Source organism: Cricetulus griseus, chromosome 3, assembly GCF_003668045.3.
Source record: "Cricetulus griseus strain 17A/GY chromosome 3, alternate assembly CriGri-PICRH-1.0, whole genome shotgun sequence".
NCBI classification, from domain to species: domain Eukaryota; kingdom Metazoa; phylum Chordata; class Mammalia; order Rodentia; family Cricetidae; genus Cricetulus; species Cricetulus griseus.
In genome coordinates, this window is record NC_048596.1 from 280486612 (window position 1) to 280511608 (window position 24997).

At 47.7% G+C, this 24997-nt stretch overlaps 1 protein-coding gene across 1 annotated transcript; it reads right to left on the bottom strand.

Moving 5' to 3' along the window:
* Nucleotides 1–63: 63 nt before the first annotated feature.
* Nucleotides 64–24774, bottom strand: LOC103160952 (fructose-1,6-bisphosphatase 1). The gene is made up of 7 exons (XM_027409670.2): nt 24605–24774; nt 11920–12082; nt 9595–9687; nt 7389–7532; nt 5157–5294; nt 2289–2408; nt 64–499 (listed from the first exon to the last, which is right to left on the bottom strand). Exons 1-7 carry the CDS (start codon nt 24772–24774, stop codon nt 308–310), a joined length of 1020 nt encoding a protein of 339 aa, XP_027265471.1. The 3' UTR covers nt 64–307.
* Nucleotides 24775–24997: the final 223 nt, after the last annotated feature.

A 24997-nucleotide genomic window follows, 5' to 3' on the forward strand; every position in this document is an offset into this window, starting at 1 on the left:
AGCTGTTGTGGAGATTAAATAACTTGTCTAACATTCTGTTGACACAAAAGCACAAAAAAAATATAAAGCAAGAATGTGTTTATTTCTCCTTCGCCAGCTTAACATACATATTACCTGTCATGGTGGCATTATAGCATAGGGGTGAGGCAGTCTTGAGCACTGAAAAGCATTGGACTGTGGAACTACCCATACTGTGTAGGCCTGTTGTCTAAGAATACACAGCACACAATCAGAAAAGGGGTAGTGTCATTTGAGGTCGCAGGTCCAGATACGAGGCTCTGCTTTGGGGCAAGGGCAAAGCCAGCCTTCATTTGGCCTGGTGCTTCTTGTATATATCCAGGAACTCGTTTACATCATCAGGGGACCCCATGATGACTGGTGCCCTCTGGTGGATGTCCGTGGGACAGACGTCTAACACATTTTCCTTCCCTGTGGTGGCAATCCCTCCTGCTTTCTCTATGACAAAAGCCATAGGATTGCACTCATACAGCAGCCTCAGCTGGAAAACAAGACCAGAGAGACCAAGGTCTTCAGCCCAGAAAGTGTTACCATCAGGGTGTGGGGAGCTTGTTCTATTGTAAAGCTCTGTAGAACTGTGGAAGTTTCCATGGTAACTGGTTCTCTCTCTCTCTCTCTCTCTCTCTCTCTCTCTCTCTCTCTCTCTCTCTCTCTCTCTCCTCTCCTCTCCTCTCCTCCCCTCTCTCCTCAATTAGGAAAGTTCCCCCGTGCCCCACAATGCATCTGAGACAAAACCATTAGCTATTCAGTTGAATAAAACCATTCATGGAGCTAGAGCTCACCAGCCAGCCACCTGATGCAAACATGAGACAGACCACCTGGATTTGGGACAGAGTAACGTTTTGGTAGTACTAACAGTTCCCAACTCTTTACAGCCAGAGACTGGACTTAGTGATTCCATGTGTGTTGGACGGAGCTCTGTCTGTTCTAAAGGCATTTTTAAAAATCCACAGTGGTGTCTGGCTGCAGACATCTGGAAGGCAGACTGGCTCCTCCAAACAGTGTACCATTGTCTGCAGCCCTGTGCATTCCTCTTGAAAGCCTCCTAACGCTCCAGGGTTGGGATTCTGTCTGCCATATATCTTGGTGTTTGCTTTTGAATATTAATTTTTTTTTTATTGAGCACATTTTCATGCCGTTGGCCTGCGGAGCAGACAGACTGTGCTAGTATTTCCTGACTCTGTTTCCATATGGGAATCAGGGCCAGACTTGGAAACTTAAAAAGAGGGGGGAGTCACCTCCACATTTCTGTCCAAGAGAAAGAAAGTGAGTCACTCGAGAAAAGTGCGATACAGCAGGCTGGCTGAGTACTTCTGGGCTGTTACAGCAAACAACAAAGAGCAGTGCTCTTGGTGAAGCAGACACCGGGAGCATGAAAAGACCCAACAGACCAGCAGCCTCAGCTCCTGAAAGCTTAAGGACACTGCTCCTCCTGTCTCTTCTTTCATATAAAAAGAGGTGCTAGGGATGTAGCTCCATGGCTGTGAGAGCTTGCCTAGAAGACACAAAGCCCTCAATTTGATCCTTAACACTGTGGGAAACCCAGCGTGATGGTTCAGACGGAGGATCAGGAGTTCAGAGTCACCCTTAGCTACATGTGAGACTGTCACCAAAACAAATAAACAAACAAACAAAAGGGGTGGGGAAGAGGACAAAATGTCTGAAAAGGAAGCATTTTGTCACCTTGCATGAGGAAGTAAAGAACGTCCCCTAGCCAGCCCCGCCCTGTGACTTGCTGGAGAGCTGGCCATAACAAGGCTCCTGCAGTCGGTGGAAAAAAATCTAGCCAGAAGCTCTGGGTTTCCCCACACCCTTGCCCCTCATCAGACAGCATCACTTTCCAAGTAGCAAATGCCAAGCTCATTAGCTCCATCTATTTTATGCCTTTGGGAGCCATCAAAGCAGACCCCTCTCTGCAGTGCATATTTGGTTTGCTATCCTGATAATGAGACAGGACTTTTTCATTTCCCTCTATGAATGGAACCCATTCTACGCAAGCCAAACCCTGGTAGCTCTGAGCACTTTTAGTCCCCTGCTGAAGTTCCATTAATTCTCTTTTGCCATAGCTTTGGAAGGGCCCTCGTGAGACATTTTCACATTTAGTTGATACAACCTGGGCCTTGCCTCAAATCTAGAGACCGCCACAGAGGTTTTAGCAACCACAGGAGAGTTCATCAGCTCCATGAACTTTCTACCTAACGAAGTCAAATCCCTCAGGCTGGAAACAATTCCCCACTGCTCCTTGCTTGCTTCCTTGAGGGTGTACGTACCTTTCCATTGGGGCTTTTCTTGTTGGCAGGGTATAAAAAGATCCCTCCATACACCAGAGTGCGGTGAACATCAGCCACCATGGACCCCACATAGCGGGCACCATAGGGAGTTGAATTATCCTACAAGGTTAAGAACAGCAAAAAAATTAGAACTGTGGAGGATAAAGGGTGGGTGTCCCTGATGGTTACTCCATTCCACGTTACGTACCAAGTTTCACACAAATGGAGCTGAGCTAAGACATGAAATGAAAAATCCCTGTGGTGGTTTGAATGTATTTGGCCCCCATTAACTCATAGGGAGTGGCACTATTAGGAGGTGTGGCCTTGAGGGAGGAAGTGTGGTCTTTCTGGAGGAGGCTGGGTGACACAAGCCTTTAATCCAGACCTTGAAGCTGTAGGGCACACCTTTAATCTGGGCCACACCTTCTGTTGGAAGTGGGGGCAGGCTTGGAGTTCTTTTTTTTCCCTCAAACTTCACTCAGTGTGACAGTCAATCAACTTCTGTTGCCTATGAGATATAGGACACTTGGCTGTTTCTCCAGCACCATGTCTGCCTGCGTGCCGCCATGCTCCCACCATGATGGCCTGAACTTCTGAGCTGTAAGTGAGCCCCCTCAATTAAATGTTTTCTTTATGACAGCTGCCATGGTCATGGTGTCCATTCACAGCAATAGTAGACACTAAGACAATCTCATTCTAGAAAAGAAGAAGGGCAGTCTTGGGACACAGCCTCCTGAATATCTCCCAGAAGTTCGCATCCCAGCAGTAGCCCCAAGGAGAGCATGGTTGGTTCTGCTATGAGGTTGGAACAGATAGTACGAAAATTTTAACTTGAAGGTTGACAAAGATTTTTGCCAAGCTAAAGAACTGAGCATGTGCAAAACTATATGTTTTGAGGGAGAGGACTTGGTACAAGCAAGGGCTTTACAGCATAGAGGTAAGTACTATTGCCACAGGGCCAGCTGGCATGCATGAGCGCAAGGATTGTGCATGGGAAAGGGGAGAAAACCATGCTGGAGAGAAAGCCTGGGGCCAGCTTTGAGGAACCCGGATGCATGTTAACATGTGGGCTTTGTCCTCAGAAAAGGGCAGCAACGACAAAGCAAAATCAAACAGCTCTATAGAGCCCCTGGACAATCAGCTGGTTTTCCTCCTCATATTCACTAACTAGTAACCTCTGTCATGAGATACCAAAGTAGACACTGTCCATTGTGTGTGTGTGTGTGTGTGTGTGTGTGTGTGTGTGTGTGTGTCTGTCTGTCTCTGTCTGTCTGTCTGTGTGTGTGTCTGTCTGTGTGTGTGTCTGTCTGTGTGTGTGTCTGTATGTGTGTGTGTGTGTGTGTCTGTGTATGTATGTCTGTGTCTATGTCTGTGTGTGTGTCTGTCTGTGTGTGTGTCTGTGTGTGTGTGTGTGTGTGTGTCTGTGTCTGTGTCTGTGTCTGTGTGTGTCTCTCTGGTGTGTGTGTCTGTGTGGTGTCTGTGTGTGTATGTCTGTGTGTGTGTGTCTCTGGTGTGTGTCTGTGTGTTTGGGTCTATGTGTGTGTGTCTGTGTGTGTGTCTGTGTGTGTCTGTGTGTGTGTGTATGTCTGTGTGTATGTCTGTGTGTGTGTGTCTGTGTGTGTGTCTGTCTGTGTGTGTGTCTGTCTGTGTGTGTGTCTGTGTGTGTGTCTCTGTGTGTGTCTATGTGAGTGTGTGTCTGTGTGTATGTCTGTGTGTGTCTGTGTATGTGTCTCTGGTGTGTGTCTGTGTGTGTGTCTGTGTGTGTGTGTGTGTGTGTCTATGTGTCTGTGTGTCTGTGTGTGTCTCTGGTGTGTGTCTGTGTGTGTATGTCTGTGTGTGTATTCTGTGTCTGTGTGTGTGTCTGTGTGTGTATGTCTGTGTCTGTGTGTATGTCTGTGTGTGTGTCTCTGGTGTGTGTCTGTGTGTGTATCTGTGTGTGTATGTCTGTGTGTGTGTCTCTGGTGTGTGTCTGTGTGTGTATGTCTGTGTCTGTGTGTATGTCTGTGTGTGTGTCTCTGGTGTGTGTCTGTGTGTGTATCTGTGTGTATATGTCTGTGTGTGTGTCTCTGGTGTGTGTCTGTGTGTATGTCTGTGTGTGTGTGTGTGTGTTTGTGTCTATGTGTGTGTGTGTGTCTGTGTATGTTTGAGAGCATGCATGTAGGTATGTACATAGGTTAATATGTGCATGTGGAAGCTAGAGGTTGATGTCTGGTGTCTTCCTCCATTACTCTCCACCTTATATATTGAGACCCGGTCTTTCACATGAACCCAGAGCTTCTGATTTGTCTCTCCCAGGTTACTGCTCACTCAGGGGATCCCTTCTCTGCCTCCCTACTCTGGTATTACAAGCAGGCTGCCTGTAAGCTGGACCTGGGGGGGGGGATCCCCAGTCCCCAAGCTTGTGAAGCAAGCAATTTACCCATTGAGTCATCTCCCTGCCTGACACTGACCATCCTGATACAACAGACAGAAATCCATCAAAGACATGGGGGTGAAGGTGCAGACCTCACGCGGTAGATGCTTGGGGGCTAAGAGGTCTCAGAAACACAGATGTATTGTTATTATTATTATTGTAAAGGAGCTCATCTGGTTGAATTTATTGTCCAGATTATGCTTGGAGATAAAGACTAAATAATACTCAAATTTTGGTGTCTCCATGCAAGCACTCCAGCCCCAGTACTTAGCTTCAGGGGTTTCTACCTCTCTCCCCTTTCATCTCCAGGATAATTCACATCAGTGGATTTACTCATAAAGCAAGAGTCCCAGATAAAGTCCAGACCCTTCTCGGTGCCAAGTGTCCCTTTTCCTTTAAAGGGCACGCCTCCCAAAGCTGAATACCACACCAGTCCCGCCTGCCTACTCACTCACTGGAGGAAACTTTTTCCTCTGGATATACTCGGCGATGGCAGGGTCAAAGTCCTTGGCATAGCCCTCATTAAGGCTGTAGATGTTACCTTTCTTCTTGATCTTCACATCCTTGTCCACCAGAATGAACTCTCCGACGGCCTTTGAAACAAGGGAGAAGGTAGACCTATGACCAGCAAGCTCCCCCGGGCATGAACAAAGCATGACCTGTGACCATATCTCACCCCAAGGCACATTGATTGCAGCAGCCAAAGGCTCTAGTGGTGAGCAGGATGGAAGGAGTAAAGGGAAGCCAGGGTTTAAGGGTGCTAATGATTTTCATAAAACAAGAAAGTTTACAAGGCCAGACATGGGAGAGCACAACTCTAACCTCAATACCAGAGAGGCTGAGGCAGGAGGATTAGGAGTTTAAGTCAACCTGGGTTGCACTGTGAGACCCTACCTCCAAAATCATAGATAGGAAGGGGGCTCATGTGGCCATACCCTCCCTGAAGGACTATTGTCAGTAAATGGTTCCTAGGAAGAAGGTATCGTTTTCTTCACTGTAATAGTCATTGATAAATTGCTCATCCCCCAGAAATAGCCCTTGCCCTTGCCCCCCATACAAGCAATGAATGAATCTCTGTTTGATTCACAAACAGGGAGAGAGGGAGAGAGGAAGGAGGGAGGGAAGAAGGAAAATAGGAGAGGACTAGCTAGAAAGAATGGGAGATGAAACTGACCAAATTCATTATATGACACTGTCAAAGAATGAAGAAAGAAAAACCATTCAGACACAGACAGGAATGGAGGGAGTATGTGAAATACAAACCAAGAGACTGCTAACTCATTCCTGAAGACATGGAGGGATGTTGAGGCTAGGAAAGGGTGGGGAGAAGAGGGAATTAACCACAGTCACAGAAATGTATGGCCACAAGTGTGTCTGTCTCCTCTTTTTTGTTTTTGTGCTTTTGTTGTTGTTGGTGTTGTTGTTGTTGTTGTTATTCCTAAAACTTTGAGCCATAATTTTATAGAAATATTTTTGTACAGTCAAGAAGACAAAGTAAGTATCTCCACCTAAAATGTCTAGAAACCCGGAGACCCCTGCAGAGCTCAGGCAGCCATGCTCCCCAGGCAGCCATCTTGTACCCAGCCTAAGCACCCAGTGGGTGAAGGAGGAGAGTCTCCCACATTTGGAGACAGGAGTTATGAAAGCTCATTCAAAGCTGAAGCCTGCTAGAAACCCACATGGAGATATTCTATCCATGGTCTCAGCCATCAGCTTATCCTAGATGGGAGACAAGAGGAAAAGGGAGGCACCTGGCATCTCCCTGGGGTAACTTCACCTCTATCAGGCCAAAGAGAGCCAAGCAGAAGTGTTGAAGTCAAATGGAGCCCTGGCAGTCAGCAAGGGGAGCATTTCAGCCGCTGTGCTGATCCAACAAACATCCGTATCTGGGGAGGGAGGGAGGGAGGAAGGGAGGGAAGGAGGGAGGGAGGGAGGGAGGGAGGGAGGAGGGGAGGGAGGCCGCCCAGCACCCAGAAATCCACCCTCCACAAGCACATCTGCAACCATAGACAGAATTTCAGTCTATCAACTCAGAGGCAGCAGAGAGGGCACCAGGAGCTGATCAGGGCGACTGGACAGCCTAGACAAGTGACACTGCAGCAAACACTGCTGCTTTCAGAAGCTGCCCTATTTCCCCTGGGGCCCCAGGCCCAGATCTGTGATGTATGCTGTCAATCTCTACTTCAGTCTTACATTATTTATTAAGTGCCCGTGCTCCAGGGAGGTGAAAGTGCAGTTGTGTTAGGATCAAAGGTAGCCCATGTTCTGATTGGCAGCAGTTTGCCACACCCCACACACTCTCAAGAGAGAACTGCCTCTCGAAGAGGACACCTGCTGTGCTTTGTGTGTGTGTGTGTGTGTGTGTGTGTGTGTGTGTGTGTGTGTGTGTGTGTGTGTGTGTGGTTTGCTGATGTCCTTGTTTACAGGAAAAAGGGGAGTGGGGCTGGAGAGATGGTTCAGCACTTGCTGCTTTTCCAGAGGACTCAGAATAGGTTTGCAGCACCTATGCTGGGTGGCTCACAACCACCTGTAATTCCAGTTCCAGGGAATCAAACACCCTCTTCTGACCTCCGTGGACATTACACACTTGGGACACACACACACACACACACACACACACACACACACACACACCATGTACAAGCTCAAAGCTACTAGGCAAGCACCCAACCTCAGAAGTGTCTCACCGGGTCCAGCATGAAGCAGTTGACACTAGACTGCCCGGCAAGGACCAACATTGTGGCGCTGCCATAGAGTGCATAGCCGGCTGACACCAGGTTCCGGCCTGGCTGCAGGGCATCCTTTGCAGAAGGCTCCCCATCAGTGGTTTTCTAAAGCAAAAATGGAAAATAAAGCACGTTTTCATTTTGCTTCGTGGTCCTTTTTTCCAGTTCCCCCATCAACAGGATGCCTGGCAGGATATTCCTCTAATGTGGTGGCTCTCAACCTTCCTGATACTGTAACCCTTTTTAATACAGTTCTTCATGCTGCGGTGACCCCTAACCATAAAATTATTTTCATTGTTGCTTCTTAACTGGAATTTTGCTACTGTCACGAATCCTAATGTGAACACCTGATAGGCAAGATATCCGATATGCAGCCGGCCGACCCTCTGAAGGGTCCTGACCCACAGGCTGAGAACGCCGCTAGGAAAGAGAGTGGCAGCCCAGAGGTTGCCTCCCTCTGCACAACCGTAGCATTCTGATTGCATCACTACAGCAGTCTTCCTGAAAGACCCCCCCAGCTTCGTGCCTCGGGACCCTTCTTTCCCATCAGCATCCCCTTCAGATTCTCCTCATTTGATGTTCCCTCCTATCTCAATCATCACTTCCAAGAAGCAGCACCGCCCTCTGGTCAGCTCCACTAACATAACCTGATCACACAGGCACCAGGGTCTCCACCTGCTTCTTCCATCTGTATTTAAACAAATGTAGCACAGGGCTGCAGGGCTGAACCTCTCTCTCGGGGGGGAAATTGATTTTGTGCGCGCTTCCATCAGTCAATCCAAACACACACTCTCTGAGCCATGTGGTCAGTTGCTCCGAGGTCAAAGAAATTCCCAGAAATCTGGCTTGTGGAGTCTCTCTGGAGTCTTTAGAGGACAGGCCAGATGCTGCTAGGGCTCCTCCCCCACAACCAAGAGCAAGAGGCCCATTTTAAAGCTGGCCTCACAGAACCTGAGAGGGAATGGAGGCTACCAGAGGCGGGGCAGTTGGTGAGAAAAAAACAGCTGGCTTCCCTAAATGGAAGACTTGGCCCGTGTGTCACTAAAAAAGAAGGGCCTTTATCCATGTGGATTGCTTCTCAGGGTTGTTTTAACAGTAACCTTCTTCCCTGGAAACCAGTGACACAAAGAAGAGACACCAAGCCTCTAACTATCTCTCCTTCCCTGCCCCAAGGCTTCACAGAAACAGCTCTCCACCCTGGAGAATCCACCAAAGATTCTCCATACCCAGCACCAAGCATCCCTGCCCCTCCGTGAACTAAGCCCCCCAACATTCTTATACTCTTCTTCGGCCTTGAAATGAGGAATCCGTCCACTTCTCTGAGAACCTCTGGGTCAGAGGTTCCTGGCCTGGCCAAGCCTAACCCTTCCCAACTGCATTTCCTCCTGAAAACTCGGAGCAAACGAACGCCTTTCTCCTGGAAGTCCGGCTCATGCCCTCCCCACTGCCTGGGATGGTCAAGTAGAAAGAACTGGCAAAGGCAACACTCATTGCTCATTGCCTTTCTTCCCCTCCTACCAGGGCCACAAATGCCACAGGCATTAGGGTGTACCACGTTCCATGTCACCCAGTAAGGAACATGCAGGCAGGGGACACATCAATTTGGGAGGCTTGAGGTGGTTGGAGGAGAAAGTCAGGCAGGGATGGGCGAGACCATTGCCAAGGCCTTTCCCTCACAAGGGCAAATAACCTTTTTTTTTTTAAGTTCCATTCATAGTTACAGAAACCAGATTTTTTTTTTTTTTTTTTTTTTTTGAATACTGCCAATTGCTAGGGGAAGACTAGACTAGAGGGAGGTGAACGGTCTCGTGGGGGAAAGATTTGCTTGGTTTTGTTTCCTTTATTGGATGAAAACAAGATTTTTAAACAGCCTTTAGCTTAAGGAAGAAATCAATGAAGGCAGGTTGGGCTGGTTTGGGGAGGCTGTCACTGCATCTGCGGCAGGAGGTTTTAAACCTCAGTTTCTTTGTGAAAGAGAGAGACAGCTGAACGAGCAGCCTGATCTCTTTGTCCACCAGTGTTTTATTACTTATATCTTAGCAGTTCCGTGGCCCTTTCTCACACAGAATATGCAGGGCATTGAGCCTTTGCTGCGAATATATTCAAGCAGCACAGCTCCACGTTCATTTCCTCATCAAAACCAGAGGCCTTATACACCACACTTTACCTTTTTGTAAATGCCAAAAATGGTTCCAACGGACACAAGGCAGTCAATGTTGGACGAGCCATCCAGGGGATCAAAACAGACAACATATTTGCCCTGGGCAAAGAAAGCAGAATGCAAACAAGGTAAGTACACGCGGCATGGACTCGAAGGGGCAAGGAGAGAAGTATGGTCTTGTTTGTTTATATTCTGTCAGTGAGGGGTGTGAGAAGATGGATGAACAGACAAGACAGGTAAATCTTAGGCAGAGAAAATATCACTTAGAGTAGAAAGGATAGAGGTGGTAGAATGCAAGTAATTAAATCATGACTTCTGTGTCACGATTTCAGTTTGAGCAGCCCAAGGAAATTAGAAAAACAAAATTAGTCATTTTTGTTTCTCTTTACTTAATAAGGCAAAGAAATCACACCTTATTAAGCGAAGGGAAGATGGCCTTAGCACTTGGGTTTGTAAGACATTTGTCACTCAGTTTGGTAGGTGCTACATGAGATTGCAGTGCACAGGTTTCTCAACACAATCCCTGACATGACTCCTAATGGCCCTGTGTCATGGTGGGAGCGAAGCATCAGTGGCACACTTGGGCTGGCCAGCTCCAGATCTCAAGCTCATACAATAGGCTCTTCCAAGCTCTGTCAGTGACTCCAAGAATACATTCTAGTCTTTGAACATTTATACTGGTGAGTTTTGTTAGGATGACAAATTGAAGGAAATTTTCAGGGAACCCCATTTACTAGCTCATCACTGGGAGTTTTTCATCTCCAAATAGCTTCTTTTTTTAAACTTTTTTTAAAAATTTGAATTAGAAACAGGATTGTTTCCCTTCTCTCTCCTGTCCTCCCCTACCACCCCCCCCAACTAAAACCCTACCTATCACATATCCTTTCTGCTCCCCCTGGATGGTGAGGCCTTCCATTGGGTGTCATCAGAGTCTATCCTATCCTTTGGGATAGGGCCTCGGCCCACCCCCGTGTCCTGGCTCAGGGAGTATTCCTCTATATGGAATGAGCTTCTTTAGGTGTGTGTGTGTGTGTGTGTGTGTGTGTGTGTGTGTGTGTGTGTGTGTGTAGAGAGAGAGAGAGGGGAGGGTGTTTAATGTTCTGCCCCAGACTCAGGGAACTCCTTGACTGCTTGCTCATAACAATTCATTTCCATGGATGCAGGAAACTACAGACTGGAAAATGAGATTGCAGTCACTGTGATGGCATGTCACAGCAAGGGTTTGGGGTGCTGGGAAATTGGCCAGCCTGGCAGAGAAGATCAGGACTTCTCCTGTGGCGTGTGGCTATGTGTTAGAAGAGCTATAGAGCACTACGTCGCTCTAGGCTGGCTCCTACTCCTAAGGTCAACACAAGCTGAGTGTTAAATCAGCTTCTGATTTTTCTCTCTCAGTTCTACTTTTCCACGCTCCCAATTCTCCTCGATTGGGGAAAGACCGTAAGTGTAATTGTTCTGGTCTCTTGTTTGTTTTACCATCTGCCATTGTCTCATAAAAGCCAAATAAACTCTCTCCTATAGCATGTGGGTGTTCAAAACTCCCCTGGCCTCTCTGCAGAGTTGAGCATTCTCTGGCAGTTGCTCCACCCTCCCCTCCCCCAGCTGTTTGCCATTGGCCCTTACAGCATGCCAGGCTGGAGCTAGACACTGGATCACACAGACTTTCTCTTGTCCTGTGCCCTCCATGGAATCCCAGTGCCTGAGCTGGGGCTGGGATACGGAGCCCATTCAGCTTGGCAGGGGGTGTACCCTAAAGGTTGGGAATTGGTCATCCTTAAAGAGGCCATTAGCAGCAGAAGCTAGGCTTTGAGGATACCTAAGCACAGCTGTGACCATTCGAGAATGGAGGCACACCCTGGAGAAATGGGAAGAACAGGATCAGGGAGCCTCTGGTGGTGATGTTAAGCTTGTGCAAATAAAAGCTTGTCTGAGGGGTCAGAGAATGGAGCTTGCCACTAGCTAAACATAGAGGTCTGGAGGTCTGTACAGACAGACAGGTGGGGTAGCTGGGCAGAAATAGGATGTCAGCAGGGAGAAACAGGAAATCGCTCTCTTGTCTGCTGAGATTCTAAGGGGGCACCACGGGCTGAATGGTTTGCACCTCCTCTCTGATCTTTCAGCATTTCCCTCTATATCTGACTCCGGCTTTTTACTATCTAGGCCAATTAGGAACTGCAGTTACAGCCTCTGGGATGGAGTTTAGAGGTCTGGGATGGCAGGAAGACCCAACAGAGGGGGCTTGGGTAACCCTAGGAATCTAGCTTGAGGAAGCCAATAGAACCCAGAAGGAAAATGGCTACGCGGGGAGCCTACAGCAGTGTGGCACAGACCCACCCTCTTCTCGGGCTCTATGATGATGGCGTGTTTATCTTCTTCAGACACAAGAACACAGGTAGAAAAGGACGACTTCAGCATGTTGATAACCAGGTCATTCGAAAGGACATCCAGCTTCTTCACTTGGTCCCCCGTCACGTTGGTTGTGCCAGCGATGCCTAAGCTAGAGGGAAGAAAACAACAGAAAATAAGCCAAGGCCACCAGAACTTCGCTGGGGGCAAGCATGAGGGGATCTGGAAAAAGGAAAGCAGACAGGCCAGGGTGGCCTTGCCTGGAGAAGCTGGCAAAGGTGGGTGCGGGGACACTGCTTGGAAGGCCCAGTTCCAGTCCTGAGATCACAGGTGTCTCTCGTCACATTTGTGTTTCCCAATCATGGTAGTGACCCTACTAAGCCTTTTAAAACAACCTTCCCTCCCCCAGGAGATGCATACCAGCAGGGCACTACCCTGCCGTCACACTGTGTGTCTATTGCTGTGTCTGTGCTTTGTAAATAGTAAGGGGTGATTTTTTTATACTGTTTATTTTGTGCAGGAACCAATGTTTGCCACCCCACATGTGGAAGCTCAATAAATCCATTTAAAAACAAGCAAGAAAGCCTGGGCTTGAGAGCTAACCGGAGGGGAGGGCGTGGGGGGGAAGACATGCTTTGGCTTGTAGCAGAAATCATCCTGAGAGAAAAGGAGCAGCGCAAAGTCTCACACTTCACTTTACAAAGGAGAAAGGTGGAATGCCAACATCCATGCACTTCAAACCACACAGGCAGGCAAAGTAGATGGTGGTGAGCTGCCCCCTCTAACTCCCAACTGCTCTTAGTATCCTCAGGCTCTGCGTGGAGTCAGTCCTCCAGGGCAGGGAGGGAGGGAGGAGTTGAGTTCCTACTTTCTTTGTGAGCTACCTGCAAGTCAGTCACTGCCTAATTGCCAGGCTCCAAGGGGCTCACCCAAAGTGCAGCCTGGCTTTGTTTGAAGGGGGGGGGGTTGTCATCCACACAGGCTGAAGAAAGACACAGGAAGGAGACAAAGAACAAAGACTGGATGTGCGGGTTCAGCCACAGAGCTGGAAGTGGGTAGGGTACAACAGCACCCCGAGGTGTCTGTTGAACTTCCTGGGAACTGGTTGTCACTGCTTCAGTTGACTGATTGCTTCAATTGTTTTCCCCCCTCTTTTAGACTAGGTCTCAAGTAGCCCAGCTGTCCTTGACCTCTCTGTATAACATGACCTTGAACTTCTGATCCTCCTGCCTCCACTTCCATACGCAAACCTTAGGAGCTGAGGATACAACCCAGGGCATCTGGCACACTACGCAAGCACTCAACCAACTGAGATACAGCTCCAGCCCCTTGCTTCAACTGTTGAAAACATGTTTTCCCCTTAAAAACCTAACTTGCTTCTGCGTGGCTGGGCAAAGCATAGCCCAGTCTAGAGATGAGCAATCAATGGGGCTGGTTGGTTCATTTGTCAGCATCAACCACTGTCATCACTCCCTTCTAGCCTGGAAAATAGTGTTCTGCCCTCTGGCCCCTCCCCTTCTTCTCTTCTGCCTTACCACGCCTTGTTCACTAAGGCCAAGCAGCATGTAGACTGGCAGCCTCTCTCTGTCTTTGGGTCTCTGTATCTACACTATCGCTTTCTGAAATCAACTGTGGAGTCCACGCTGGTAGAAGAGGACGTCTCCATATTTGGTGAGGGATTACCGCTCCCCCCCCCCCCCGGTGCTTCTCTTTCACTGGTCCATGGTGACAGTTTTCCTCCCTCTCGTTTGAGGTTGCCACCACCCCACCGTAGCTGTGAATTCCGAAGGGGACCACACTGACAGATGAGGACAGAAGCATATAGGGTACCAACCAAAGTCAGACCTCGGCTCTGTGAATCCCTGGTTTCTGGGGCCTCCCTCTCTTCTTGCATGTGCACAGAGGGAATGCTATCTCTCATGTGAGGCTGCTATTAGAAAAACCACACAAAGAGCTCGGCACAGTCTTGGCACCAAGCAAAAGGCCTGGTTGGCTTGTTTGTCGGCAACAACCACTGTCATTGCCACTCCCTTCTAGCCAGGGAAACAGGAAATACAGGTTGATGGGAACTCATTCTAGGGAGCCTGAGGCGTGGGGGCAGAGGCGATGTGACTTCCAGGCAGAGGTTTGGGGCACTGCAGACAGACACTGTGTCACAGTTTGTCAAAATATGATGAAGAACCTGAAGCGATACTGAGCTGCTTCAGTGAGGGAGATGGAAGGTGCAAAAACAGTACCCACCTTGATAATAACTGTTTTGCTTGCAACACTTTATTGGTGGGTGACACCCATGACTAGAGTGTCCAGATGAAGGAAAGATCACAGGTGAGACAAGAAGCCCATGTGAGGGGGAGGGCCAGCTTGCCACCTCCCACTGGACCCTGCCTCTTAAAGGCACCTTTAACTTCTCAACACCACTAGCATCCTGGGGACTGGGTTCCCAGCATATGATTCCTTGAAACTCACCACTAGCGCAAACCACAGCTTTGGGAAGGATGGACCTTCCTCCTTTCCATAGGTCCCAGTCCCACCTATTTCTGTACTCTAGTGTCTTTTACTTAAAAGCCTAAGCCTTCATAAAATCTATAAATAACTTCCTGGGGACCTACTGTGCTAAGGCTGCAGTGCTGAACAGGGCAGACCAGGTCCCTGGCCTCAGGGAGCTTAATATTGCAGTGAAGAAAGACAAACAAGAAAATGGCTGTTCCCAAATGAGTGTGATAGTCAGAGAGGGACTGAAGCCAGGTGGGTGGGTAATTAATTTGGATGGTCAGGAAAGCACTCAATGGCCCAGTCTTCTAACTGAATGGAATTTAGTGTTCTGTCGTTTGTTTTATTTTGCTTTGTTTTTGTTGTTTTGTTTTGTTGTTGTTGTTGTTGTTGTTTTTTAAGAAAGAGAAGATGTCCAAAATCCCTGAAAAGAACCCTGAACCAGTCAGCAATGACTGCAGAGCAAAGGTACAAACACTTCTAAGGAGATTGTCTACTTTTCCAGAAGAAAGGGCTGCATGCTGTGTAAACATTCAAAGACATATTGTTTTAAAACTTTCAAGGTCTTTCTCCCATGATGCCTGGATCCAAGAAGTTCATGAGATGCAGGAAAGAAAGACCCTGGCCCACTTAGCTGCTTGGTTTTTGTTTTTTGTTTTTTTGTTTTTGCATTCAACTTCAACCTTTGACCAAACCATAAATAACATGAGGCCTGGCATCATGGCATCCTGTCCTGGGCTACAAGAGTTTTAAATGCTATCAGCAGAGGTGACTTGATTAAGTCAAGCCCATGGTGTGTACTTGGATAAGTCAAGCCCATAGTGTGCACTTATCTTGAGAAGGCTTGACCCTGGGGTCACAGAGAAGCCAAGATTCAGAAAGCCAAGGGTCACAGGGCTTGCTGCCTGTCTATGATGAGAGTCCTGTGGGCCAAATAACACTCCACAGAGTTGAGCAGTATGGAGGCCATCCCTATCCCTGCACTGAGGTACCAGTCTCACCCAGGACTCCCATTCATATTCATGTGGTGACCACTGGGTGACATTGCTCCTCCATCTTTCTTCAGAGCTCTTCTTTGTTCCCAGTGAGGGCGTGACTCTTCTAGCAGGACAGTCCTTTCCAGAAACCTTCAAACCCAAAGATTATTCAGTGTACAACTACTCCAGGGCATGAAGTGTGAGGGCTTCCCCTATTAAGCCTGGGTACTAAGATACCCCACAAGGAAACATAGCAATGTGACTTGAAGTTAGACACTGGGCTCAGGAGAGTGGGTTTCCAGTTGCCAGGCAGTGACACTGCCATGGTGGGAGGAGCAATTTATGGATTGTAGCTGGGCACCTCTGACTCACAGCCTAGTGCCCGAGCCAGCCCGGACTCTGTTTCTCTTTGCTACACACAGAGTTGCTCTAGTCAGTGACAGTCCCTAACCACATTCCTGGGGGCTCCTCAGAAGGGCTGGTGGTCCAGAGGAACAACTGGCCAGTGAAAAGCCAGAATTTGAGGCTTTTGTGGGTTTGACAGAGGGAAAAAAACAATCCCTTAAAAATACTCTCAAGGGGGCAGCAAGATGGCTTAGCAAGTAAAGTTACATTTTGCCAACCCTAAGGACTTACAGACCAAGGACCAACGTTGGCAAGTTGTCCTCATACTTCCACACTCGTGCCAAAAGTGCACATATATACAAACACAAAGTAAATAAATAAGCTCTGGAGGAAGCAGAGGACTGGACAGCACATTTGTGTCAGCCACTTGTTTGTAGCTGTAAACAAACACCTGAAAGAAACAACTTGAGGGAACTCAGTTTCAGGGAGTTCAGCTCATAGCTGCCCTGTGCCATGGCCTGAGCAGGACAGCCTGGCCACGGTAGCAAGAGGTGGCTTTGCACTTCAGGTTGAGGAAGCAGAGAGCAGGAGAGCCCCAGCACTCAGCTGACTTTCTTTTCAGACCACCCAGGCCCTAGCCCCCAGGATGGTGCCTCTCATGGGGCTTCAATTAATCCTTTCCAGAAAATGCCCTTCCCGATACACTCAGAAACCAGAAACCATACCTCACCTTTCCCCTATGATTCTAGATCCTGTTAGGCTGGCAATGAAAATTAGACATCACACGCCTGGAGTTTGTCTTCATACAATTCCACATCCATACTGCCTCGCCCAATCCTCTAGAAACCACTGCTCTGCAGGCTGCTGGTCATCCTTCCCCAAAGCCTGGAAGGACAGATTGGCAGGGGTCTCCACTACATATTCCAGGGAGTGCGGTGAAGCCTGTCAGCAGAAGCAACAACACGTTGGCTCGTGGGGCCTCTGTTTGACCATCGGAACCAGGGCTCAGAGAACAATTTGGCAATGTTCTCTCAACCAAAGCCTGGGGCAGACTGCAGGAGGAGTCCCAGCACCCTCCCTGCTCTACAGGGAGCTTCCCCACTTGCCTTTGTGATTAGGACCTAACTGCCCTTGGTAAGATGGAGCCTCTCACACACCATGTGGCTCCCTTTTAGTTCTCTGGAAACAGAAAAAAGGTGGAAAATGACGTTTTCCTGACCAGGGAAGCTTTGCCAGGGGCCAGCTGGGCCCTGATACCAATGAGAGATGTATGAGCACAGAAAATGAAGCCAGCAAAGACTTCAGCAAGGCAGATATGTCTAGGCTCAGCCCCTTCCGTAGCCCCCAGAAGAAGTCAGTAGTAGTTGTTTCTATGACATCATGGCTCTGTTTCTAGGGAGTAGCGATTGGTTCCATGGGGCCATGGCTCTACAGTCAGGGAGCTTGTAGCAATAGGAGTGAGCAACATCTCAAGCTGCTCCCCAGATCTCTTTTGTTCCCTCTCACAAGAGAAACATCAAAGCACAGTGGATAGGAAAGAGGAAAAGGCTTGAGGCCTCCCTGGGAAGCAGCAAGCAGAAAGCAAAAGGGTAGGGATTCTGCACCACTGGCCGCCAAGGTGGGCAACCGAATTTAAATGTTCTACCCAGCCACAGCCAAACTGTGTTCAAGCCTCAGTAGATTCGCACATATCTCAGTCAGCGTTAGGACTCTTCAAGACTGGAAAAGATAACCATGACCGATACAACGCAGTGACTTATTTCAAAATCTCTGCATTGTCTTAACTGTCTGGGCCAGCCTGAGGACTACTCCTCTCTCCATGTATGCCTCTACCTGGGGATGCTACTGCCTGCTTTGCCTCTGGTGAGGTTTGAAGCTAGTGCTGGGGTTCAGGGGTGTAAGGCAAATGCTAATTTGAAAATGGTATTTACTAAAGGAACTGCCTTACACATCTGAGGACTGACAGTTGTTGCAACTAAACAAAAGAGTATTTCCTTCAGGTCATAACCTTAGCTCCAGGAGCAAACTCAACATTCAGCAAGTGCTCAATAAACATGGTTGAATGGATGAATTCAGAAAGGGACAAGATGTACCAAGAACTCTAAACTCAGTGGTATCAGCAATGTTTCCCCTTCCTAACTCTGCCATCTAAGCCCTAATCCACCACAAAGTTGCTGTACATTAAGTATACCCCCCCCCATCAGAGTGTGCCTCCTGTGCGGAGGAGACAGCTCAGTGGACAAAGGTGTTTGCTACCAAGTCTGGCTACCAAAGTTCAGTCCCCCAGATCCACCAAGTGGAAGGAGAGAACTGACTCCCCAAACTCTCCTCCAACCTCTTTTACCTCTTTTAGCATACATGCACACACACAACAAATAAGTAAAATGTATAAAAAAAATAATGCCTACCTCCTGCACAAACTTGTACAGGCAAAGACAGTGGTTTCTCCCTCTCACCAGCTTGTCAGAAGAACATAGGAGGTGACAGTCAAAGCCACAGGCTGGAACTCTAGGCCACTAGGATTCCAATCCCAGCTTTACTACATGCTTGGCAGCCCTGTGCAAGTCACTTCATACCTCTGGCCTCTGGTTCTTGCACTGTAAGATGGGAATGCAATGATCAGCTTCACGGTGCATGAGGAGGGTGAAAAATGCATCGACAAGGGTCAAAGGCTCTAAATAATGCCCATGCATAGACAGACATTCAGGAAGTATGATCATCCTACCCCTACCCTTAGCTCTGTCAGCATTGTGAGGTCCTAGCAAGAAGTCTGTGGCACAAAAGACCTGCATTCAAATTCTGCATGTTCTTCTTACAAGTATGTGATCCCTGTCAATCTGGCCAAACTCCCTGGCTAAGCTCATCTTGAGGGAGTGTGACACACCTGGCCTACAGATGTGTCCCTTGGCATGTCTGACTCCCTAAAATGACAGGCAAGGCTATTCTTAACAGATTCCCAGAGGCATCTGCTAAGCAAATGATTGGCACTGGGTGGGTGAGGGACCAGTTCTAAACCATTTTTGCAGGCAACCTCTAAGAAGATGGCCAACACAGGATTGTCATCACAAGTAAATGGCATGAAGGATAAAGCAGCTCCTTTGAGGTACTGTGACATTTCACTTCAAATTAGCTGGCCCTTCAGCTCGAGCAGTTAGAGCAAGGAAAGTGTGTAGCCAAGAGTCTAGGCCCTTGACCTTCTGCTCTTGGACTTCTGGAGATGAACATTCTCTTTCTGGAGCCCATGGACTATAACTAGCCTCAAGAAGTACTTTGTATATCTCATCTTTTACTGTCAAACTCAAAGCTTAAAAGCGTAATCTATTTTCATTAATAGAACACGGAATTCCTTAAGAGTGTGGGTTAATTTGCTCAGCATGTTTAAATCTTTGGAAATTTATATTAAGTATTGGTATTTTTAATGCAAAGTTTGCATATGGTTTCTATCATGGAAGGAGCTGTTCCCTAGCCATGAAGCCTCTGGTGTTTTATAGGCAGACTTAAGATGTTCACAGAAGAAGCAAGCCCTTCAGCAGCTTTGCTTTTTAATTTTTTTCTTTATTTTTTGAAAATCTCATACATGTATGCAATGAAATATGACCATATCTCCATCCATAAGCTCTCTCCACGTCCCCAAAATGCTCCTGCCGACTTCATGCTTTTGTTTTGGTTTTCTACTCTAACTCTAGTTAGTTATATACCCACACATGCATGGATATGGGGCTATCCATTGGGTCATGGGAATTCTACAGTCCCACATTCTCCAAACAGAATGAGTCTCCCTCCCCTAGCCAATACTCATTGCCAATAGCTCCAGGGTCAGAGATCTATTCTGGGATTTTGCCTGGCTTGACCCTGTGTGAGTCTTGTGCAGGAAACCACAGCTGGTGTGGGTTCTTTTAGGTAGCCATGTTATATCTAGAAGACAACACTTCAGCTCTTAGCAGCACTCCTCCCCATCCATCATCTGGCTCTTACATTCTTTCTGCCTCCTCTTCTGAGATTTTCCCTGAGCCTCCATGGTAGGAGAATTAATGCAGATGCCTTCTCCAAGGCTCAGCACTCCTCTCTTACTGTCAGTGCTCCTCTCTTACTGTCAGTGCTCCTCTCTTACTGTCAGTGCTCCTCTCTTACTGTCAGTGCTCCTTTCTTACTCTCAGTGCTCCTCTCTTACTGTCAGTGCTCCTCTCTTACTCTCAGTGCTCCTCTCTTACTCTCAGCGCTCATCTGTTACTCTCAGTGCTCCTCTCTTACTCTCAGTGCTCCTCTCTTACTCTCAGTGCTCCTCTCTTACTCTCAGCGCTCATCTGTTACTCTCAGCGCTCATCTGTTACTGTCACTGTTCATGTCTTACTTCTCTAAGTAGAGAGATGCCCAGTTATGTGTCTTTCCATCAAGTGCTGCAAAAAGAAGCTTCTTTGGGCAGAGCTGAGAGCAGCCTAGGTCTGTCAGAGCTGAAAACCGGGTTGGCGGGGGGGGGGGGGGGGGGGATTCTGCTGTAGCCTATGTATCCCTGGGTGACCTTGAACTTCTGATCCTCCTGTCTCCATGATAAACACTTTCCACTGAGCTGCAGCCTTGGCCTTGAACAGCAAGACTGAAACTGGGGCCTGCCACACAGTGGGCAAGCCCTATATGACATCCTTGACATCCTGACACAGGCTGTTTCCCTTCTTCCAGTGTCTACACCAGAACTGTGAGCAGCAGCACCTTCGGCAGCACGCAGGAGGACCACACTGGTTTTCAGAGCATCTAACCAAGGACAAGGGGAGGAAGATTATGATTTAAGTTTTATTACGAAAGTCCCAGGTAACCCCACCTCCACCCTGTTATTGATTGATCCTGTGGTAAATGACCAACCATTCACCCAGGGTGGGGAAAATCCAAGGGTTACTTCAGAAATACACAGAAGATGTGCCAATCAAGCTGTTTTCAAGGTCACAAATCCCAACCCTGGCTTTTGCTCATGCAGGTTGCAGATGGACAGATGTCAGGGTATGAGGCCAGCTCTGATTTGGCCCTGGAATGAGATTTGCAAGGCACTCAAGTCATGTGGTGCAGATAAGCCAAGAAACGAGAGAGAATCTGACACTGTTCTAAGCAGTCTTGCACCATAAATTCTGCAAATGTGAAGATGAGCATAAGCACACATTAACCTTCCCACAGTTCCAAGCCTAAAACTGAATTTCTTTATTGAATTCCTCCGTCAAAGCATATCTCATAAATAAAACATTTCTGGAGAGCTAGGGAGTTATTGCGGTTGGTGATGTGTTTGCCACACAAGCATAGTTTCTGAACTCAATCTCAAGAAACCCGTGTTTTAAAAAGCAGATCATGGTGACACAGAATTGTAATTTCCATGCTTGGGGAAGCAGAGACAGGCAGATCCCAGGAGCTCACCCACCAGCCTGACTAGCCTAATCAGTAAGTGAACTCCAGCTCAGTGAGAAACCGCCTGACTCCCCCCACCTACACACACACACACACACACACACACACACACACACACACACACACACACACGTACGCACGCACGCACGCACGCACGCACGCACGAGCATGCACACATGCTCACACTACTTTTCCAGATGTTGTAGCCTGAAATATATTCTAGCTGATATGTATATGGGCAGCTGCAAAATAGAATGATGGCGGAGCACAAAAAAAAAACAGTTTAGAAAAGGAAGAAATAAAAGTCTTCAGGAGAGCAATGATGATATCAGTGTGTGACCAGTAAGCTCCTTCATCTTCACACAACACTCTAAGGTTGAAAAACACTTGTCCCTATCTTAAAAGAGGGGAAACTGGGGCTCACAATGCTTTGCCACCCATCCCTATCACCACATGAATTAAATGTCAGTCTAGGAATCTAAACTCAGCTCCTTCTCTCTGAAATGAGCTCTTCAGTTCTGCGTGTCCCTACTCTTCTAAACCCAATCGTGACATTCTCAGGGCCAATGTGCCAAGTCCAGTGGCCTAGATGCCCACAGACTATGACTGTATGTTTCTACAGTAGCCTCAACCAAGGCATGCAAAATTCCACATCCCCTCACTGCTCCACAGTCCCTAGAAGTCAAGTCCTCCTTGGAATTCCATTTGGAGTTTTGTATTGCTTTCATGTTCTATAGCATGATTCTACTTTCATTTGCAAGAACCAGCTGTTTGAGAACACCCTTCACTGCCCAAATCCAATCCATGCTTCATCTTTGCCAGGTCCTTCCCCTGCCTTCTCTGCTACTATAGCTCTGGTCACTCCTTCACCTGGTCCACTCATTTTCCATGTCTTCTCTTCCAACTCCATACTTTTAACCTTCCCTTCCCCAGAACCTGACCTGGGCTATAGGAAATGCTGTCTCATGATATCATATCATTAGGAGCAATGGAAATGACAACAGTGGCAACTTTGAAGTTAACTGAGACAAGGCAGCAGCATGAACCATAATTATAACTCTGCTGAGCTGTGAGACACCAGACTGAGCTTTGGAAACCAGTCCCAATGAGGTTCTTGAAATATCTACAACCATCCCATCCCTTTGGGTGCATGCTTTTCTAGGGCCAATTGGGAGTGATAATTAAGCTCTTTGAAGCCGCACTGGCTCTTCATTCAATACATCAAAGCCCAAATGAATATAATTTGGAGGCCTGTCGAGATCATATCTGGCTGCTGGAAGTCTGACTGCTTGTCATACTGTGAGTAGTCACCTGCTCACTGTCCCACAAGAATGCTTCCTACCTGTCCTACCACTGTAACAACCAGAGTAGCAAGGACTTAAATGCCACAAAGCCACAGAAGGGTTCCATTATTCAAGATGTCTGCTCAGTGGAACATCCTGCAGCAGTTTAAAAGGAAGTGGATGGTGTCACACCCCATGCCAGAGAATGTTCATTACATAATTGGAGGAAAACACGGTAAATACTGTCCCATTTTGTTTGCTAGCTACATAGGAACATGTAAATGCATGTTCATGTAGATATTTACATGAGCATAAAGAAGAGTCAGAGAAAATAATCAACAACAGTTAGCAGCGGGTACTCTGAGGATTTGGCATGGGTGGGGGGGTCTCCTTTTCCTCCATATCTTTTGAATGGCGTGGTGTTTTTGTCAATGGGTACAACTCCTTAAGGAATCTATGATAATATTTTCAAAAATGGTGTCATGACCATCTAGTCTACCAATATACATTCTCTTCCATGCCAAAACTGGCACCTTCTACCAAACCCCATTCCCATTTTCCGGGGCTAGTTAGGTGGGATTTGGGGGTTCTAAGTCTTTCTGAGATTGTGACAAGTACTGGTGCATTTTTAAAATAATGTAAAAAAAAAATGCCAACTGCTGTCTCTTAGAAAGCTTCCAGGTACTCAGAGAGTTAAATCTGTGCCCTGGAAACTCAAGTTGAAGTGAGACTTTACCTTCCAGCACTTGCTCAATAACTCCTTAGGGCCAAGAACAAGATGGTGAGGGAGTTCTCACCTCTAACATACCTGTTCCTAGCTTTCTCTAGCAAGGCCTAGCCCTCCTTGGCATCTGAAAGTAAATGTGACCAGGTGCTTCATTCTTAAGAATTAGCTCAACCAAGCCACACAGTAGAAACAGAGGTTTTGAGAAATAGATGCATAAAGAAATAAATAACCCAGGCCTCATTGTTGGGGGAGCATTTTAAAAAATGCACTTCAAAGGATTATTATGCTCAAGTTAGCCGCAAACCTTGAATGGCATTTCTGCATTGCTAATAGGCATGAAAAATATTAAGGAAATATACAAATAATCTGAAAACCCAGGTTCCATTCAGCTGTATGCTGACCAGTTAGATACCAAACATGTGCTCAGACCAGAACAAAGTAAAAGAGAGTTGAGTAGTTTACAGAAAGGTTTTCTTCACTTCCTTCTGTATGAACTATATAGTATTCCTTTTATACTGTATGAACTATAGATCAGAGCATTAAAATCACCTACTGTGCCAGGTGTGGTGGTGCACACATTTAATCCCAGCACTCAGGAGGCAGAAGCAGGCAGATTCTGTGGGTGCAAGGTCAGCCAGCTCTGCACATAGTATAAACTCCAGACCATCAAAAGCTACAGAGTGAGACCCTGACTCAAAAAATAAAAAAATAAAAAAATAAAAAATCACCCACCACAAGGAAACTTATTGGAAAGGCAGAATTTCAGACCTTCCCCAATCACCCCTGAAGGAGGGTCTGAATAACAAGGTCCCCAAATGTTTCAGAAGAAGGAAATCAATTCCTTGGCTCCATCAAAAGAAGACTACTACATCTGCCCTGTCTTCGAGCTCTTCGCTAATTGGGCAAGATCTGCTCAAGGCATTAATGCAAATAGGGAAAGGTTTTGTTGCTCTCGAGGTGAGGCTCTGCAGCTAATCCCAGAGAGAGGACAGGACACTGTATAGACAGCCGGACTTGACTGGGTATTCACTTCTTCCTAAACTATCGCTTGGTGGAATATTCTTAACGGAACTAGTCTAGGTCGAGGATGACACTGGATCTGAAACAACTTGGGTCCAAAATTCCAAAGAGAGTAACAGGGGAGGAAGGTGACCGTGTCTCTTTCTGTCTGAGACCGAAATGGGCAACTGTTAAGTCACTCACTTTTACCATGAGGCTGGGAGGAGCGACAAGGAGAGTTGAGATCAGAGGAGGGGTAGAGCAGGTTATGCACCTGGAAGACAGCCCTCCCAGGGGACCTGCTCCATCACCAGGAGGAAGAGAATAAGGGTTTGTGAGCAGCAGGGCAAGAGACAGGAATCTCAGGTGTCGAGTGGGCACACTGGTTACCAGCAGGGGGGCCAGAGAGGCAGACCCCCAGGCGCTCTAATAGACCAGACAGGGCCACCAGAGGCCTAACTCACAGGTGTACGATGCCAGCCTTGCGCACCGCGGACGAGATAGCTTTGATGGCAGTGCAGAGCGAGTTCAGCAGCTGGGTCATCTCGCCCGTGCCGTGAGCCTTCCTGCCCTGCTCCATGACGAAGCGGGTCAGGGTGCTGATATCCGTGTCGAAGGCCGCCTTGTGCGTCATGGCTGGGGCCTGATACAGGTGCGAGCTGCAGGTGCTGGCTGCAGGTGCAGGCAAGAAGGGCCACAGGTGATGCTCACAGCAGGAGTACCGAAAGCTGCCCAGTGTCTGCAGAAGCTCAGTGAACTTGAGTCCTGGGGGACCTTATAGCCGTTAGGTCTCCGCCCCCTGTCCCAGGAAACACCTCCTTTGCTCCCTGCCCCCACCCAACTGCCGTCCTGCCCGC